This window comes from Podarcis tiliguerta (assembly GCF_965153285.1).
Source record: "Podarcis tiliguerta genome assembly, chromosome: 12".
Taxonomy (NCBI): Eukaryota; Metazoa; Chordata; class Lepidosauria; order Squamata; family Lacertidae; genus Podarcis; species Podarcis tiliguerta.
Window position 1 is genome coordinate 36,716,248 of NC_139545.1, and position 19,172 is coordinate 36,735,419.

The 19,172-nt window shown below is 40.2% G+C and overlaps 1 protein-coding gene across 2 annotated transcripts in view; it reads left to right on the forward strand.

Moving 5' to 3' along the window:
- MALRD1 (MAM and LDL receptor class A domain containing 1) overlaps window positions 1–19,172 on the forward strand; it is a 215,766-nt gene that overhangs the window by 73,570 nt on the left and 123,024 nt on the right. For both annotated transcript variants that reach the window (XM_083405973.1, XM_083405974.1), the window contains 5 exons: window positions 4,812–4,968; window positions 6,781–6,891; window positions 7,897–8,110; window positions 13,913–14,160; window positions 15,053–15,341. In XM_083405973.1, coding sequence (XP_083262099.1) covers window positions 4,812–4,968; window positions 6,781–6,891; window positions 7,897–8,110; window positions 13,913–14,160; window positions 15,053–15,341 — 1,019 coding nt within the window. The remainder of the gene's footprint in view (window positions 1–4,811; window positions 4,969–6,780; window positions 6,892–7,896; window positions 8,111–13,912; window positions 14,161–15,052; window positions 15,342–19,172) is intronic.

Below are 19,172 nucleotides of genomic sequence, written 5' to 3' on the forward strand. Positions count from 1 at the left end.
GTTGTGCACCGACCTGACATCTATGGATGAAGGGCGATATACAAATTTAATAAATAAATATTACTCTTCTGCTATTAGAATAAGTTAGTGACCACTGTGGAAAACAGGAAGCTAGAAACTCTGAACCTGAGAAACTAAAAAATGGGAAGCTTGAGAGGAGAAGCAGAAGAATGGAATGGGAAAACAGCATGTCTGACTTTAAAAGTAGCATGGCACAATGGAATTTTGTTGCATGCCCCAGTGGCTATATTTAATCATCAAAAAGACAATACAAGGTTTCAGCTTAGACACCCATGCTAGCCCTGGCCTTCACATAGGACCAGATACAAGTTGACATTTGGATAACAACCCAGATACTTTTCTAATTGTACAGGACCCTTTTTTTTCTTTTGTAGTTGACTTTGAGGAAGCCCAGCTTGCACATGTGAAATCACTCCTCCTTGCCCTTGCCAATGATGTTCTTAAAGGTGTACAACTGCATTTCAACAACATTCATGTGCTATCTGGAGAGAGAATTCCATTTTTTCTCCAAGGCCAGAAATGATGTGGCTATGGTGCACAATGGAATCTGCTTTCCTAATAATTTTGAGAGAAGCCACGTGGTGACTGTGCTCAGCAAATGAGAAGGGAAAGCGTGTTTATTGTGCAATAAACTGGTAATGTGGAAAATCCTCCAGGCACTTCAATGAAACCATTGCCGCAAAGTATGCTTCAGAGTTGGGTTTTATATGTATAGCCTGTAACAGAATAACTTGCCTTTTAAAAACAATTCATACTTGACAGATTATATTGGTTTTTCTGAATATTTGAACTGTAATAGGAATCTACATCTGCATTTACTTACTTCTCAACTGCTGCACACGGAAGTACTGAACAGAATTGGTAAACTGTGCTGAGAGCTGAACTTTCATAGAAATTATAACCTTCCAAAATGGCTTTTACCTTTTTTAAAACTGTTTTTTAATAGTCTGGTTGAAAAATACTGAATTGCATGACAAAGCAAATGTACTTATAATATAGACTTTGAAAACTTTAGATGTTCAGAATGTTGAGCTCCCTTCTTTGCCCAAGTAAGGAAAGAATTATGTGGATAAACAGTGAATCAAATGGTTGCAACAAAGCAAGGTCAAAATTGTACAGTTTATAGCATTCTTTCATAGGATCATTGAAGCGCATTAAAATACTCTATGAGAGAACTCAGGAGACAGGGTAAAGAAATCTCACAGTATTGTATCTCTGCGTTACTGTCATGAGAAAAGAGAGAATGTGCTTAACGCCCACTTAGCAATTCAGGAGGAATTTTCCCAAGGGCAAAACAGCAGCAAGCATCATTTAAAAATAAAATAAAGACAATAACAGAAGACACAGATGGGTAAAATGTATCTTTTTTTCTCTGCTGGTGAGCATGCAAACCTACATTTTGTACCCTCATAACCTGCAAAAATATTTAAGGTTAAACATTATTGATTGGTACTTGGAAATATTTACATACAGATCTATTTATTTATTTGACACACATATATGCCATTCTTCAGTTAAATGAATTTCTTAGGGTAGCAATAATATCAGGTTAACACTAACAATAGGTAAATAGCATTGTAATAACACAGCAACAAAGTAACAGTGCAGCACATAAAAACACAATATAAACAGCGGGGAAACCAGTAAGATATTAGCAGATTAAAATCAGGGGGTATACTAGAAGTCTTGTCAAATGAAAATGTTTCTGCCTGGCATCATTCCCCCTCAGCCCCATAAATCAAATTTGGCACTAAACCAAATGGGAAGGGCATTCCAAATTGGAAGCTATAATTGAGAAGGTCCTTTCTCTGGTTACCACCTGTTTAGGAAGACGGAACTGAGAGAAAAGTCTATGATGACCATAGCATTTGGACAGGACCGTGTGCAATACATTCATGCACATGCATGTATTATGCACATAGCCACATAAACTAGAGAAATATGCTCACTGGATTGGATAAAATGATTCTTGGTGTACTGATAAGCAGACCAATAAGCAGACCAATGGAAATAATTGTTGGGGATCTCTTTACCACTAAGACTGACGTAAGAGTTGCCTTCATTTCATTTTAGATTATTACTTTGTAAAATTTCACCCAAAATCGGTACCCACTTTATAAGTAGCAAAAAAATGAGGTGGACATTTTCAGAAGGAATTTTTTGAGCTGTGTTGAGTGTGGGTTTGTGCATGCTTACTATTGGTAACTGAGCAGCAGATTCTTTTAAAACATTTCCCACTCTTCCAGTGTAACAGTAGAGCCCCTTAAGGTAGTCAATAGCTACCTGCTAGAATTACTGTCCCAGAATTCCCCCGGAACAATGTTACATCAAGATGTAACATCAAGGGGCTTTTTTTTTGGTGGGGGTATGGTGATCCCTGTCCAATTGCTAATAGTAATTATTATTATTATTATTATTATTATTATTATTATTATTATTATTATCACCCTTTTGGCATCCCTTTTGGTATCCCTAGCAAACTTAGCTGAAAGTTTGAAATGCTGAACTCTGGGCACACCCATACCCTATCCAGGCATGGCCAAACTTGGCCCTCCAGATGTATTGGTACTACAGTTCCCACTACCTCTGACCACTGGTCCCATTAGCTAGGGATGATGGGAGTTGTAGTCCCAAAACATCTGGAGGGCCAAGTTTGGCCATACCTGCCTATACATTTGGACCACTGTGTTTGTTTATTTTAATCATTTGTAACCCACTCTTCCTGCCCAAGGAGATTAGAGTACCATACACTAAAAACAGTAAAGTTATATAAATAAGCAACAACAGCACAGAACCATACTTAAGGCAAAATTTATAGGACTCAAAAGCCTGATTAAAAATAATCGGTCCTTCTAAATGCAAGCTATGAATGAACCTTGTGCCATTAACACATTGTTGTATTGCTGCTGCCTTTTTTTGCAGCAGTTGACGTTGTCTGCTTTCTCAAGGTAAAGAATGTTTTCTCCATATTGTGGTCAGCATAGTGATTCATTGTCTTCACTCCCCGCTTCTTCCTGTTTCCACATGCAAAAGGAAGATCCTGGAGAAGATTGGTGGGAGAGGGCACATTGCAGAGCCAGCCCTCTAGGTAGCAAAGCTTCTGGAGCACTGAGAAAGATTGGGAATGGCTGCTTACCTGGTCTGGAGGTGGGCGGTGATTGAGACCTGGCGCAGTAGCCCCTCAAACCCCCAGAGGGCAGAATGACTTTACCATGGTGGCTGGCCTATCGGGGGCAAGCTGAGGGGTGGAGTCTGGGTGGTGGACCAGGGTGGGAAAGTATTCATTCTGATTTACCTCTGGGAAATAAAGGCCAACTGCTCCTGAGCATGGCATCCACTCCTACCCTTCACCCTAGCCCATTTCTCCCAAAGCATTGATTGCAGTAGTATTATAGTTGCATCAGGCTTAATTTCTTATAGACTAAATATACCTAAGTATTAAGGTTGCAAATTATCCTCTACACACTTAACCTGGGAGTGAACTATGTTGAATGTAGTGTTACTTAAAGGTAAAGGGACCCCTGACCATTAGGTCCAGTCGTGGCCGACTCTGGGGTTGCGGTGCTCATCTTGCTTTATTGGCCGAGGGAGCCGGTGTACAGCTTCTGGGTCATGTGGCCAGCATGACTAAGCCGCTTCTGGTGAACCAGAGCAGCGCACGGAAATGGCGTTTACCTTCCCACTGGAGTGGTACCTATTTATCTACTTGCACTTTGACGTGCTTCTGAACTGCTAGATTGGCAGGAGCAGGGACCGAGCAACGGGAGCTCACCCTTTCGCGGGGATTTGAACCTCTGACCTTCTTATCGGCAAGTCCTAGGCTCTGTGGTTTAACCCACAGTGCCACCCATGTGGGTAAGTGTTGCTTACCTCTGAGTAAATTTGCCTAGGATTACACTGCCACAGTCATCTTTGCCATTAAAAATTGCACACCTTACAGAATAATCTGAGTTACATCTATGGAGAATGTAGCCATTGTTTAGCATTGCTTTTCTTCTGTCGTAATGGCACCTTAAAATTTTCATATTTTACAGTCCTGTTGAAAATATGCACCTCCCTCCTGCTATTTTTCTTTTTAAGGAGCTGATGATCTTCCCAATAACATGTTAAGCATCTTGTGACGTCTGGCCCTCAGCTGAGGTGTGGCATGGAATCTTTGGTTAATAATAATTATAATTAAAAACATTTGGAATCCTCATGGTTGTGGAGTGAAACGTGTTTTGCATTCAATGTGTTTTTTGCTGAACTGAATGGAGAGCAGGCAGCATCTTGAGGCAACACAGAGGCACTTCAGGCTCTGGATAGAACTATCATTGGAATGGCAGAGGAGAGGTGCTGCCTTAGGCAGGCAATTAACCACACCAGCTCCTTAAGCAGGACCCATTTTAGGGAAAGGGCCATAGCTCAGTGACAGAGAATCTGTTTTGTATACAAAAGGTTCCAGTTCAATCCATGGCATCTCCTGAGATGAGACCCCTTGCCTGAAACCCTGGAGAGCCACTGCCAGTTCATGCAGACAACACTCAGGCTGGATCTAGACACATCAAAAAAACGGATCCACATGGATTCTCAGGATTTTTGCCTTGGGCTACCCCCAAACTCACCGTCAAATCACATATCATGTCTGTGGCCACAGCATGAACCACAAAAATCATACATCCACTGTTTTGTTCAGAATAATTTTTTCCCTGTTTTCCTCCTTTAAAAACTAGGTGCGTCTTATGGTCAGGTGCGTCTTACGGCGCAAAAAATACGGAATTCATTTGATTTGTGAATTTCTCTCTTTACAGGGCAACTAAGGAAGGCTGGTATCTCTATGCAGACAGTTCCAATGGACAATTTGGACATACTGCTGACATTACCACTCCAGTAATTTCCCAGACTGGACCGAAGTGCAAGCTGGTGTTTTGGAACTACATGAATGGGGCAACAGTGGGTTCACTGAAGGTACTAAAAAGACAGTTTATAGACTAAAAAAAGGAAGAAGAAGAATATTCACAACCTGCATGATGATTATGATGATTACATTTATATCCCACCTTCCCTTCAGGGAGCTCAAGATAGCATACATAGCTCTGAGATTACACCCACAAGCTCCTTTAGTACCCTCGGGTTCAGCTCCTCAGCCCCCGGAGAGCTGAATTCATTTAAAGTAGCTAGGTGTTTCCTTACCACCTTTCTTCCTGTCTTGGGCTTCAGCTCTCTTCTTATATCATTTATTCTGTTATCACCCCCTGAACTGTCTCTATGGCAGCTAGTCATTGTTTAAGAACTGAGTTTGCTCCCCCCCCCCCCCGTTTTGCTTCCCTGTTCCTTTCCCCTGTTGTGTCATTGATGGTGGGGGGGGGGGGGAATTGTAAGCCTGCAAGAGGGACTGGTTCAATTGATCATACGTAAGCTGCTCTGGGAGCCTTTTTTGGCTGAAGAGTGGGGTACAAATGTTCTAATTAAATAAAAGAAATAATGTTGATATGTGAGACTTCTCTGTCAATGAAAACTGTTCCATTTAAAGGGAATGGTTATTTCATTTTGCCATGTTATGTGCAACTGGGAGATGATTTTTCTCCTATTAAAATGAAAAGCCTCTCTAGATAGTCCTGGAGCTAAAACTGCAGATCATTATACCTGGTGATAAATCCTGGAGAGGAAAAGCGTTTTGGGGAGCTGATGATGTACAGTTCTGTCATTGCTGTCTAGAATCACAATTTGACATACATCACCATACTTCCATCTCCTGATGTTGTCAGTTTGACTCAGTTAAGACACTTTAGCTTCAGTGAAGCATGTTTAGGGCAGTTGACTCCTGGGAGCAACCCGTCACAATTCAATGAATATTTACTGAGGCAGGAAGCGAGGAGGACACCTCATGCACCTTCTGAAGTTCAGACTAAACAAGAGCTCTGGAACTTGATTGCAAAAGTTTTTTTATGCAAACAACTGGATGTTTAATGTACTGCGAAACTAAAATGAGTTTTGAAACTGAATACAATCATGGGGTAATAGCAATTTTAACTGTTCTTGGTATTAGGATTGCTTTTCTTATTTCTTCAGCATACCAAAGACAAGTGCCATCACTTGCTATTCAAACCAGTTGAAGTGGAAATGATCAAGCCTTGTTTACACAATCAAAATTTAAAACTTGTTATTCTGGGGCTCTTATCCTCTCCCTTATGTGTTAATCTCCAGCCCTTCTCAGGCATTATTCCCTCCTTGCCCTTCCTTGCCCCGCTAATAACATTGTGCAAGGGCAAGCATGGGGATGTTCTCTAGTGTCCCATGTCATGCCCCCACAGGAGGAGTGCTCAGTTGCAGAAAAGGATCCATCGCCAAATTTCTTGCTGTTGTGAATACTGGATCCACATGCAAAAGACCAATTCTGACCAGGAGTTCAGTGACTGGGTCAGAAACATTGCCCTTGCTCATGTGGTTCTGGTATTATTCAGACACATTCTGCAGATCTTACTAGAAGGAAGCCATTCCCTGCTAGCACTACATGTGACTGCAGGTTAATGCTTTGAATGTGTAAATAAATCAAAGGCTGGTGTGAGTTAAGAGGCTGCTATCCCAGATTCTGTTAAAAAAAAAAAGTCATTCACCATAAACATACTGCATGTTCAGAGATTTGTAGAATAGTTATTATAACTATTTCTTTTCATGTAAAAATGAAACGCAGAGCTAAACTGCAGCTGTTAAAAGACTGCCTTACGATTTGCAAAACACGAGTTGCTCATTTCACTGTAGATGTTGTTCGATTTTTAGGTGCTCAGAAAAGAGGGAAACATGTCTTTTGAACTTTGGTCACAGAGTGGCCCCCAGGGTCCTCAGTGGAACAGAGCTGAAGTGCATTTAGGTGTTCAATCTTATTTTCAGGTATGTGCAATTTTGTTTGCCTTCTTCCCTTTCCTATTTCAAGCTATTTAATGTTTCTGTTGTTCTGTGCTCGTAATGTCAGCCTTAAGACATCATTGCATTTTGAAGCAATCAAAATCAAAATGATGCCTCTGCTGTAGAATGAAGTTCATTCATTAATGGCACATAGAAGCAGAAATTGAAGGCAGGATGTTTCTTAGAGAATCTGTTACTTGAACTGACTGCTTTATTGTTGCTTTATGGTCGAGATAAGGAACCAGTGACCCTCCAGATGTCGGATACAATCAACCCCAGGCAGTGGTCATGGATGATGGACATTGTAGTTCTACAATATATTCAGGGTCACAGATTCCCAATCCCTGCTTTATGATGTCAAAACCTTACCACAGTTGGCAGCATCACAGTCTTTGGAAAATAGAATAATTTGGCAACAGATTTTCAAGACTCTTTAATTTTTTTGGGTCCCAATTGTATTTCTATTTGTCTGTATATGTTTGCTTGTTTTGTAATAGAAAGAAATGGTGATTCTGCATCATAACAATCTTCCCTGTTCCCTTTTCTGGCAGTAAAATATGAACAATGTTAACTTTGGAATTGTTCACTCTCTACCAGCTATCTCCTTTGTGTTTATCATATAGCATTCTTACCAGTGGTGGCACTTGTGATAGATGGAGCTGCCCTCCTGTTCCAGCATTGCTGCTGCTTACCTGGATGGTTTGGAGTGGTCAAGTCAGGGCCATGTGGGTTCCCTGGCAGGACCAATGGCTTGGCAGCAGCAATCCCACTACTGTACCTGTCCAGCCCTGAACTCTCCACCACTCTTCCCCTCCATATCTCCATACTGGTAAGCATTGGTAATACTGGTGTTGGGAGAGAAGCTCTACCCCACTGATGCTACTGATGCTCACCACTATCATATGGATCGGAACATTGTCTATTTACTAGAGGTGCATGCTTGTATCAGAATGTGGCTATTTATATTTCTATTTTCTCCACTTTTCACAGGTTATCTTCAGGGCGAAAAGGGGCATCAGTTATGTGGGAGATGTGGCAGTGGATGATATTTCATTTCAGGAGTGTTCCCCCTTACTGATCCCAGACAGACACTGTACTTCTGATGAATTTACCTGTGCCAACAAATACTGCCTCCCAAAGGATAACCTTTGCGATTTTGTGAATGACTGTGCGGATAACTCAGATGAGAATCAAAGCATTTGCAGTGAGTACGGCTGTTCCTTGCTTTAATGAGCAGAAGTTATCAAGTCTCTAGTGAATTATTTATATAGTAGCACTGCTGCCACTTCATTAGTGGTTCCGAAATGTAAATGAAAAGCAAAATTAATGATTTTGAAATGCTTGTTATACTGGAGTCTGCCTCACATACACCCACATGTTCATACAGACAGATGTCCCCACCGAAGAGTTTGCCAACTTCCTGGGACAAAATCCCAAGGACTCCTGCATCACCCAAGTAAATGTTTTGGCAGGAGGCAGCTGCCTAAACCTTGGGATTTAGGCACCCAGGAGGTTGGCACCTCTTAGCTGTTTGTATGAACATGTGGGTGCATGTGATTCCAGTCAATATTAGTGATAGTGTCCAAGGCACCTGGAAGTTGTATTAACCAAATTAAATAATGTGCTTCAGGCAATGGTGTGATTGTTATCTTAATTAATGTAAAATAAGAAAAAATGACTTGTTATTTAGTGTACTGGTAGGATGCTGCTCAGCTTGCAATAAGACACAGGGGGGCACTGGGCTATTACAATAGCATTTTGGTTTTACTACAGTTGCAAAATAAAATGTGGAACCAGCCCTACACATACTTTTCTAGAGAATTGGGTTCCAGTGCAATGAAAACACATCTGATTCTCATTTGTTACCTGGACACTGAGAGGGGTGAGTTTTGGCAGCATCAAGCAGGGTCCTCAGAGAACTATGTGGAAATAGATGTTGTTGCCCCAGCACTGCTGCCGTTACTCTGTCATCTAGTGTTGTTATGTTACTTCAGCATCACCAAATGCTTCCCTGTTGCTTTCCTGGGTGGAGAAAGAGTGGGTGTATGTTAACAGTGCCAAGTGCAAGTGAGGGTGTGTGGATGTCGCTGCCTGTGTACCCAGGTCTTTCTATCACAATCTCCAACATATGCCCTTTGACTTTCTTGCTGCTACTCACCTTGCGGTCCACAGAGACAAACAAATCCCAAACTTGCTGTCGTATTTTTGCCAGTAACTTTCTTTCAGCGAGTTGATGTCATGTTGATGCTGCTGCAATCTAAGTCTTGAACCAGGTAACCATATTTTAAAATACAAAAAAGTGAAAATGAGGTTATATATTCATAGAAATTTATTCTGAGCAGAAGCAAGCTAATAAACTATTTATTGCATCTTAAACTTGACCATAAGCTGCTTCCAGCTAGTTAAAACGGAAATTAAATTGTACATTGCTACATATTCACTCCAGTGGCCAAGATTTAAATGAGCAAAGGGCTTTGATTCATGTATTTTTAAAACAACTTTTAAAAGATAAAAGTTCAAAAAAAAAAAGTAGTTAATATCCCTAGGACATTCATCTGCGTTCAGTGTTAAAGCATATGAAAGGATGATCAAGCAACAGTGGTCACAGTTGACAGGACAAATCCCACAAAAATAATGTGTTCTCTCCAGACCAAAAGGGGATATAGAAGATGCACACTGTCGACCAAGCCCTGTTCTTTGCCCAATAACCACAGGACACCTTTGCCTGGCCGTGCTGTGGCCCATAGATTGCAGCAAAATATTGGGCAAGGCTTTCCCCAGTATCTTCTCTGTGTGATGGGCTCATGGGAAAAAGCTTTCCAATGAGCCCTTGTTGAAGGGGGGGGGGGAGCCTATATAAGGCTGCTTCCCCTGGATATCACAGCCATTTTGTTTGAGAGGTTTCCGCATGCCCACCCTCGCAATTTTGGGTTGTTGGTTGACACGGCAGGAAAGATTTTTTTTTCCTCTCTCAACCTGATTGGCACTTGGGTGGGGTTTTATCGTCTTTTCCTCAGGGAAATCATGGCTTTCCTTTGTTAGGCAGAAGAACATTTTATGAGGATGGAAATGGCATTGATCAGGATCAACATAGTATAGAGGTCACTCCATAAGAGGCCTGAGGGGAGGATTGACCACAACAAACCCAAGCGTGGGTTCAGTACCTGCCTGGTTGGAATCTGCACCCTGGTCCCCCAAGTGAGACCATGCTTGCTTGGCTTGTACCACAGCAAGGTTCAACACTGGCTGACTCCCGTCATATAGGTTTGGGGCGATCCAAACTCAGTGGATCCATTCCATCAACATGGGGCTTGTGGAATGATGAACTGATCCGGGGACCCAATGCCATGCCAACCCTTGCCCTGCCTGCTGCTGTCAATAAAGATTTGGCCTGATTTTATCCCGTCACCGTTATACAGTCTGATCATTTTGCTACTCTCATGGGCCACATAATGCGCCTGCCTGGGCAATTGCATACCTACCCAGCAAATTGCAATTTGGTGCTCTCAAATTTGCAAGAAAACAAAGCAAAATGATGCCAAAACATTTTAAAAGATTTGGGAATGAATCCTAGAAATATTTCCCAATATAACAAGAAAGGTTTCATATTGAACACTGCATCTTATGCATCCGAATATCTTATTTCATTTTAACAAGGAATGCTAATTTGAAAATTTAAGTACAGGTAACAAAAAAGGGAAAACTCCACATTGCAATATGGCAAAAATCACATGTTGCAGTCATTAGTTACATTATGGGTGAGCTTGAGTAAAGCCTGTGCTTAAATAAAATTCTGTTATCCTGGAATTGCAGAGGCAAAAGAAGGGAAACTTCGACCTCTGCCACTGGCTAGGACACTAAGGTGGTTTTTCCTTCTGTCTTTCAGCAGGAGACCAACTTGGTCCCATCTTAACTCTTTGCAATAGATTTTTGTATTTTTCAAGGGGATTTGTCCCATTCCAGTGACTGTTTTGCTGTTATTCCTAACCTAACATTAGATCCTATCTCCCCCTACATGCCCCATTAATTTATCTTGATGATAATAAGAATGTCTAAGGAAAAAAATGGACACAGTGGAACAATTCCTCAGCAGATAAAAATGTAATTAAGTTTAGAATATAATCTATTGTTGAAGTCAGGTCTTTTTGACATAAGATAATCAGGTAGCTATGCTCACTTCATTTCCAAGAGGAATATCATTGTTCAAAGTGTGCCAAATGATGATGCCGTCTTAGCTGTGATAATCTACTATCACAAAGCACTGCTTGGGATGGACCTGGTTACACGGTGATCTCACCCTCCAGAGAAGTGCATGACAAAGAGAATGCATTTCTTGATTATTATTTTTTAAATAAATTAAAATGAGAATGTAGTCTGTACTGTCTCTTGACAACAAATCACGCTTGAGATTTATGAAACCGTGTGTTGACAATGCTGAAAGTGGACCAGCTGTGATGAACGTCTAATGTTTGGATTGAGTTTTGTCAGTATCAGTCTCTTAAAGCTGACATAATCATTGCATTTGGGAGCTGCAGTGGCTATGTGGTGGTTCACTCTTTGATGTTTGCATCAAGCCCTGATTCTTTAAATCAGCAGGGCCCAGGAGGACCAGCAGTAAGAAGTCTTTTTGATGGACGTGTTGGCATAATACTTGGTATTTGTTTTGGAAACTTTACTTGTTTTGGAGCTTGGGCCCAAGACAGAGGAAGGGCAGTCTCAGTGAGATGTATTTATTATGGTTGCAAATTCAAACATGCACCAGGTTTTATTATTACCTATTGCATTTTATTCCACTCTTCCAAGGAGCTTAGGACAACATACAAGGCTCTTTCATACCCATTTTAGACTTACAACTTCCCTAAGACATACGGTAGGTTAGGCTGAGAGTTATGCATGTACCAAAGAACAGCCAGTGAGCTTGTGGACTTGAACCCAAGACTTCCTGGTCCTAGTCTAACCACTGCACCTTAGTTTCTCAACATATGAAATTCCAGCTTTATTTCTAGTACCATCAATTTCAGGTTGCATTCCATGAAATAAAATGGGAGGTTTGAGGATTAGAGTAGAGGATCTTTAAATGGTAAGAAAATGAAAAGCCTTTTCTTAGTCTGCTTAGGTGAGCTGCAGCAAATTTGATTAGTTTCCTTAAAATGTGTTGAGAAGCACCCATGTATATGTGAGGTTGGATGGTTATTTGTCATGGATGCTTTAGTTGAGATTCCTGCATTGCAGGGAGTTGGACTACATGGTCCTTAGGGTCCCTTCCAATGACTATTCTAGGATTCTCTGCCTCTTGTGCAGCTGTCCTTTTTTAGTTGATGATGGCTCGTTCCATTATAGAGGTTCACACTTAATGCAGCAGTTATCAAGTGACAAGCACATATGTGTGAGGCAATCCATCCTTGTTTCCCAATGAAACCTCAATACTGTTGGGCGGGGGCAATATCCATTTTAAAGTAGCTCTAGTGCCTCTTTTTAAAAAGACCATACAACTTTCTTTTACACAAAAATATTGGGGGAAACATACATTGTGAAACTTTAATTTGCCTTCTGTAATTCTCCAAAGCCCTTTCCTCATTAATTTAGCTAGCTAAAAGAATACTTCAGCATAAGTTTAGATTCCCCTGGTTGTAAGATGGAAGTCCCACTTACCGTCCAATGCAGTGGGCAGTCCAATGCAGCTGCAGTGGTGCCTGGTTGTTTTCTGGCTTTAGCATGGGATGACATCACTTCCTCCTCCACTGGCTGCACCGGCTGCTGGAGTTCTCCCATGGTTGCAGCCAATCGTGGGCAAGCCTCTCATTGTCCTGCCCTTCATTTCTGTGTTCTGGGAGACCAGGGCAGAAAGAATCTGGTCACAGCAGGAGGGGGAGACTCTCTGGATTCTTCAGCAACCTGCCTCATCTCTCTCTCCTGCCACCTTTCCTCTCCTGCCTCTGAGTCTAGATTGCCCTCTGCCACAGCCTCTTCCTGCTCACTAAACCCTGTTACTTCTGCAGCTTCTGACACCTCCTCCTTCCAGTCTGCCCCCTCTTCTCCCTCTGAACATGTATCACCATCCCACCACAAATCCCCTGCTTCTGAGCCTTCTTCCCCTGGGGGTTGGGTCTTCATCCAGCCAGTCCATGACAGCAGACAGGCTGGTTGATACAGGATACACACCTAATGCCTACACCAAACCCTGATGACATCTCTTATAAATAAACTTGTGGCCTGTTTAATCCCAAATGGTTGTTCTGTGCTTATTTCAACTTCCCACAGCCTGCAGCATCATTGTGCCTGGACTCGCAAATTGTACCTTCTCTTTGAATATAAAAGAACATATCTAGTCAAGTTGTTTTTTGCTCTTTTTTAATTATCTCTTTTTATACTGAAGTAATGTTAAGTCCAAATATAACTAATTTCACAGGTAATTTCCATATGAAATAAGCTGCAGCCTGCTGTTTCTTTTAATAGTTGACCTTGTTCTCTGATGGTCCAATTCCTGTTATCTAGTATAATTCTGTATGTTACTAAAATATATAAAAAGTTTGTTCTCTTTTGCTTGTCTAGAAGAATTGATTTGTTACAATCTTTGAATCTTAAAACTTAGAAACTTAAAACAATAGGTTTAACAATTAAAAATTAAAAGCTTTCTGTTTTTCTCAAAATATTATGAAATAAATATCTAAGGTACCGGATATTTTTGGTTTACCCATATTGCCTCTTATAAACATTCATTTGTGAATTGCAATTAGATACCTATTGGGTAAAATAAGCCTGAATTAAACAAAAGGCTGTTTGCTAATCTAAATTCCTTTTAAAATAATGTCATTATCACCATCAGCCTTTGCATGATGGTGCATCAGCCACCTGTTAAAAAGCCTTTCATTAGTTAAATGAGACTCCCTCCGTTTTGAGGGTAAAGGCAGAATATGTTTGTTATTATGGTGCTAATTTCAGCATTTTGCATTCTTTTTCAATTTTAGACACTTTGAATTTTGTTGGGGTTTTTTTGTTTTGTTAGGTATGTCCATTGGACGCTGTGATTTTGAGTTTGATCTCTGTGATTGGGAACAAGATCAGAATGATGACTTTGACTGGAATCTCAGAATTGGAGGAATCCCAAGAGCAGGCACTGGGCCAGTAGCTGATCATACCTTGCAAGAACCATCTGGTCATTACATCTTCATAAAAAACTCCTTCCCTCAGTTGCCAGGGCAAGAAGCCAGAATTACTAGTGTGACTGTAAGCAGAAAGAGCAGAAATTGCAAGGTATGTGAAGGAATGTCTAGCAGGAACAATAGAAGTTAATTACTAATTGCAAGAATCAAACACCACTTAAGCATCCCTTAGAGAAAATATTTGGTTTTATAGGTATCACCTTGTTCCTTTAATTAGCCGAGTGCTATTGTAAAGCAGTATTATGTTGCTTTCAGTGTAGAACCTCCAAAAAGGGAAATAGGTTCTGTTGAAAACTTCATTTGTTCTGAATGAAATACATTGCTTAAGTGACATTAGTGTTTGGATCTTGGCTGCTGGGTGTAGAAAACATCTTATGATAAAAATGTACAGAAAAAATTGTGTGCCTCTGATAAGCTATTGAAATTAAGCAAGGATAAACAAATATTTGAATAAAAAAGATTATTGTGGTTAAAATGTCAGTTGGATTCCACCCCCAAACATTTGATAGTGGGAAATAAACATTTATTTTTCAAAGGAATTTATTTATTTATTAGGATTCTAAGGTGCCCTACTGTGGAACTCTCAAGGCAGTTTAGAAGCATTTTAAAGCAACAAGAAACAATCAAAAACAACAAAGTTAATGCAAAACAACGAACAGAAGACAGTGTGTTTTATTACACTGGATCTAAAATGAGACTTCATGGGTGATACTGAACCAGTCTCCAAGAATTCAGCATCTCTATTAAGAAGTGCAGCTGCTTCCTGCTCCCCTGCCCCACCACCTTCCCCTTAAAAGCTGGTCTTTACTGTAAAATCATTAATGGACTATAGATATTTAAATGGATAAATATTGCAAATCCACTGCACACTGACAGATAGTCTGTTGGATTCTTTTCTCATGGAACCATAAAACATGTTTTCACTATGAAGGGAGTATTATTTAAAGTCACTGCTCCATATTTACTCCTTCTCTTCATTTCAGGTAATATTCTACTACCACATGTATGGAGCTAACACTGGATCACTAACTGTCTACCAGGTGACAGCATCAAATCCCCCCCAAGTATTATTCAGCCTCTCTGGAGATCAGGGGAATTTCTGGAAAAGAAAAGTGCTGCTATTAGAAGCCTATGAGGACTTCCAGATCACCTTTGAAGGGCGTGTTGGAAAAGGCTACAGATATATAGCCCTTGATGACATCGTGTTTACAAGGGAATGCTTGCCATCATCAGGGTTCTTGCCCGATGAACCTACAGCATCACCCCCAACAGGTAATTACTTGAAAATGTCAAGAAAGATCTCTCTCCCCACTTCACTTTTATATTTTGGCAATATAGAGATCAGCACATTGATGGGATGTAGTCATTGAAAAAACATAAATATATTGAGTCGCTTTAAAGAGGGAGAATCTTTTTGAACTTCCCCATCACATATAAATGCTTGCAGGTTGCACAAACATTTCCCCTGTGTAGCAATGGATCTCTGAAGATCGCTGGATTACTTCAGACTTGTTTGAAATGTGTTAAATGAGGACCTTGCCCTAGTAATTGACAAAGTAATTCAAAATCTGCTGTGTGCAATGGAGCTGAGATGCAGGACACCTTTTAAAATGAAATCCTCTAAAATAAGAGATCACTTAAAATAAGGAGCTGCTTGTGGTTTTGTGCAGGAGAGAATTGTATCCAGCTACTCCAATTTGTTCTGCGTTGTTGCAGCCCATAGTTGAAGTCAAAGCCTTTAATTTATTAACTTCTCTTGACGGAACTCTTTACTTTAGTACTGATGAGTCTGTGCTTCAGGAAACAGAACAATCTTAGTTATATATACCCATATCAATGCATAAGGTTGCTCTTGGGGGCATGTTCTTAAAGTCTTGTTTACAATTTTAAGTGCAAAAGTCTATTTTTAACAATGTTACATTTATGGTTTAAAATGCATATCAGAGTAGCAAAAGATACCACCATAGTTCCTGAGAACTGTGAGCAGAAAGGGGTTTGTACAAGGGGACTTTCCCATCCCCTCTTCCCTACTGTTGGGGTTGCCATATTTAAAAAAATAAAAACCAGGGTACCCGGGGCGTTGTTGAGCACCACTTGCATTAGGTGCTCCTACCTGATTCCCTTTCCCATTGAACCCTAGACCACATCCCCATACTTATACGGAACATTCCCTGACCCTGAAGAGAAACAGTATTTCCCTCCCAGCACAACCTAATATTTAAGTGAGTGTGCTTTAGAATCAGAGCCTGAAAGCAATAAAATTGATGGTGATTGTCAGACATATTTCTTGCAATTTACTGCCCCCTTTGACAAGGCATTTATTATTACAGGGAATTACTGAAGCCTGGAGATATGGGTGAGCTTGACAGGGAGGTGTATTATGTTCCATCTCCATTGGCCTTTTGTTTAGCATATGATACCGATATGGTGTTAAACTACACTGGGAATTAAGAAAATTTATTATTCTTGTTGTAGACATATTTTTTTTAAAGCGCCCTTGCTGCTTTGGAGACTCTGAACCAAAGTTCTGTGCTTTATTTTAAAAACAAAACAAAACCTTCTTGGCCACGTTCACCTGGCAGTTTGTAAGCAGTTGGGAGACTCTTGGGATGGTTGGAAATTCTAAATCAATTCTTTCGGACAGTGAAAGCTTTTCATTTCTTATCATCATGCCAGGGATGTTAAAGCCTTACAAACATTCATGTGGGACCCATTTCCTTTTATAGAATATCCAAGGTTTTAGTCATATGTGAGTGCGTGCATGAATATATATATATTCTCTAAACACTTTCAGATTAACACAATTGTGCAGGAAGCTCATTAATCACTTCTTTTGTCCCGTTCTTGTTCACCTGCCACGATTTGGTACTCAAAAGTTTCAAGGTCAGTGCTTTTAATGGAACTTTTTGCTGGAATTGTGGAGATCCAGAGACAATGGGATTAGCTGCACTAAAGACTCATATCTCTTTGATCTTTATTATGCTGAGCACAGCATGTTATAGTATAGGAAACTGCACTGACAACAAAACTCAGCTTTAAAAAAAAAATAGTGCTCAGTTTTTTTCTAGCTCCCAGAAATAAAGTTTGCCAGCCATTCAGCATTGACTGAGTTCTTTATTTGAACAGTATAATGACAAGGTTGTGAATAATTAAGTTCAATAAATTGAGATGACCCCCAAGCTGAAACACCCTCCATCTGTTTACTGAAGCACTTCAAAAACTTAATCATACCTCAGACATTTCAAGTATAGCAGACCTTTTCGTTTAAGACAATTTTCATCTCACGTCTCCTACAGGATCTTTCTTGTGATTAAGAGTTACAACTATTACATTATGCTCAAAAAAGCCAAGCATAATTAATTTTAGAGTATTGTATATAATTAAATATTTAATGTATTATATGTAATGTAAACACAAATAGCATAATTGTTTGTTGGTTTTGGAAACTGGTGCTACCCTCCATTATTTTTGAAAACAATTAACCCCCCAAAATCTATGTAGAGGATACTTATGACTTTGAATACTTAACTACTACTCCTATTAGTACTACTAGAACATAGATAGCTCAGTCAGCACAGCATGAGACTCTTAATTTCAGGGTTGTGGGTTGAAGCTTCACATTGGGTGGAATATTCCAGCATTGCAGGGGGTTGGACTAGATGACCCTCGTGGTCCCTTCCAACTCTGTGGTTCTATGATTCGACTATTAAGACACCATCAGTGTACATGGTATCTTATGAACTGAAAAAGATGTATACAGAACTATAAGCAAGTATGTCCTGCAAGGTGTTTACAGCAAGGAAGGAAGCCGTGTAAGCAGTAGAGGGAGAAGAAAAGATCACGAGAAAACAATTATATACACCTATCCTATCCTGAACCTCCCAAACTCCTCAGAGGCTCTGCTCTAAATGCTTGTGCTATCATAGTTACGGTACATAGATTCTTGAGCTAGGGCCATCTCAGTAGTAGCACCCGACTTATTAAACTTCCTCCCAAAAAAGGTTCCTCTTGCATCTTACATGGTCTTTTTAGGCACTTGGCAAAGAAAATATTATTTTGAATGGCTCTGGAGCTCTTTGCGTTCTTCAGCACCTGGTTCTATATCCTGGTGTGCATGTCTGGTCCTTCTCAGTAAATTTATTTCTCACCATAGTTTTTTTGTATTTTTTAAAAAAAATATTATGGATTTCTCGTTAATTTTACACTATTGTCTTTTTTTAAAAAATTGTTAAGTGTTCTGTCCCAGGCAATGGTCTCCTCTAGACTGATTTCTAGTCAGAGGAGGGTTAGTTCAGGCAGAGATCAAGTAAGGCAGGATGCAGTCCTACTGAGGGAAATCTCTATCTATCTACCTATCTCTATCTATTTTCAGCTTAGATGCTGTTTTTCAGAACTAAATGTCCTCCCAAACTGGCTCACAGTCAGAAAATTATTAGCAAAACAGCACCATCAAAATCACATCCCTCAAGTCACATGTAAATTAGACATTTGAAAAATCTACAACTGACAGAACAGTATTTTTTTAATTAAAAAAAAATACCATAAAAATAATAACAGCCAGGCTAACATCATCAGATCCCAGCAGTGGTCCCATCCCTGCTTCCTGAAATACGTTGGTCAACTGACACAACAACCTCCAAGCTTCCTGTTACCTTCTGCCTTCAGTAGCAACTCCATCTCTGTTCTCTCATGTCCATGGATTCTCTCTTGGAAGATTGTTTGACGCAAATCTTTCTCACCTTCTTCACACAGGTTGGCTTAGTTTGCTGCCTTCTCTGTGTCTTAGGGATTCTCCTCTAGCAGAATTGGCAGCCATACCTTCCGAAGGATGTGGTGTGTTTTCAAATACCCTATTATGCCACCTCTTCCCAACTGCAGCCCTTTGCCATCTCCATGCCAATTGGCCAACTAGCAAATTGGCCCTGCTGGCAAAAGTTAAAATACAATACACTAAAGCAAACCAACTGTAATAACAGCAGATAAAAACCGTGCTTGGATAGTCACACAACTATTTTGTTTACACTGTTATAAAACAGACATGGACACTGGATCAAGTGATTTTATTTTATCTATGTGTTTATTTTGTAATATAGGGAGAGGGAA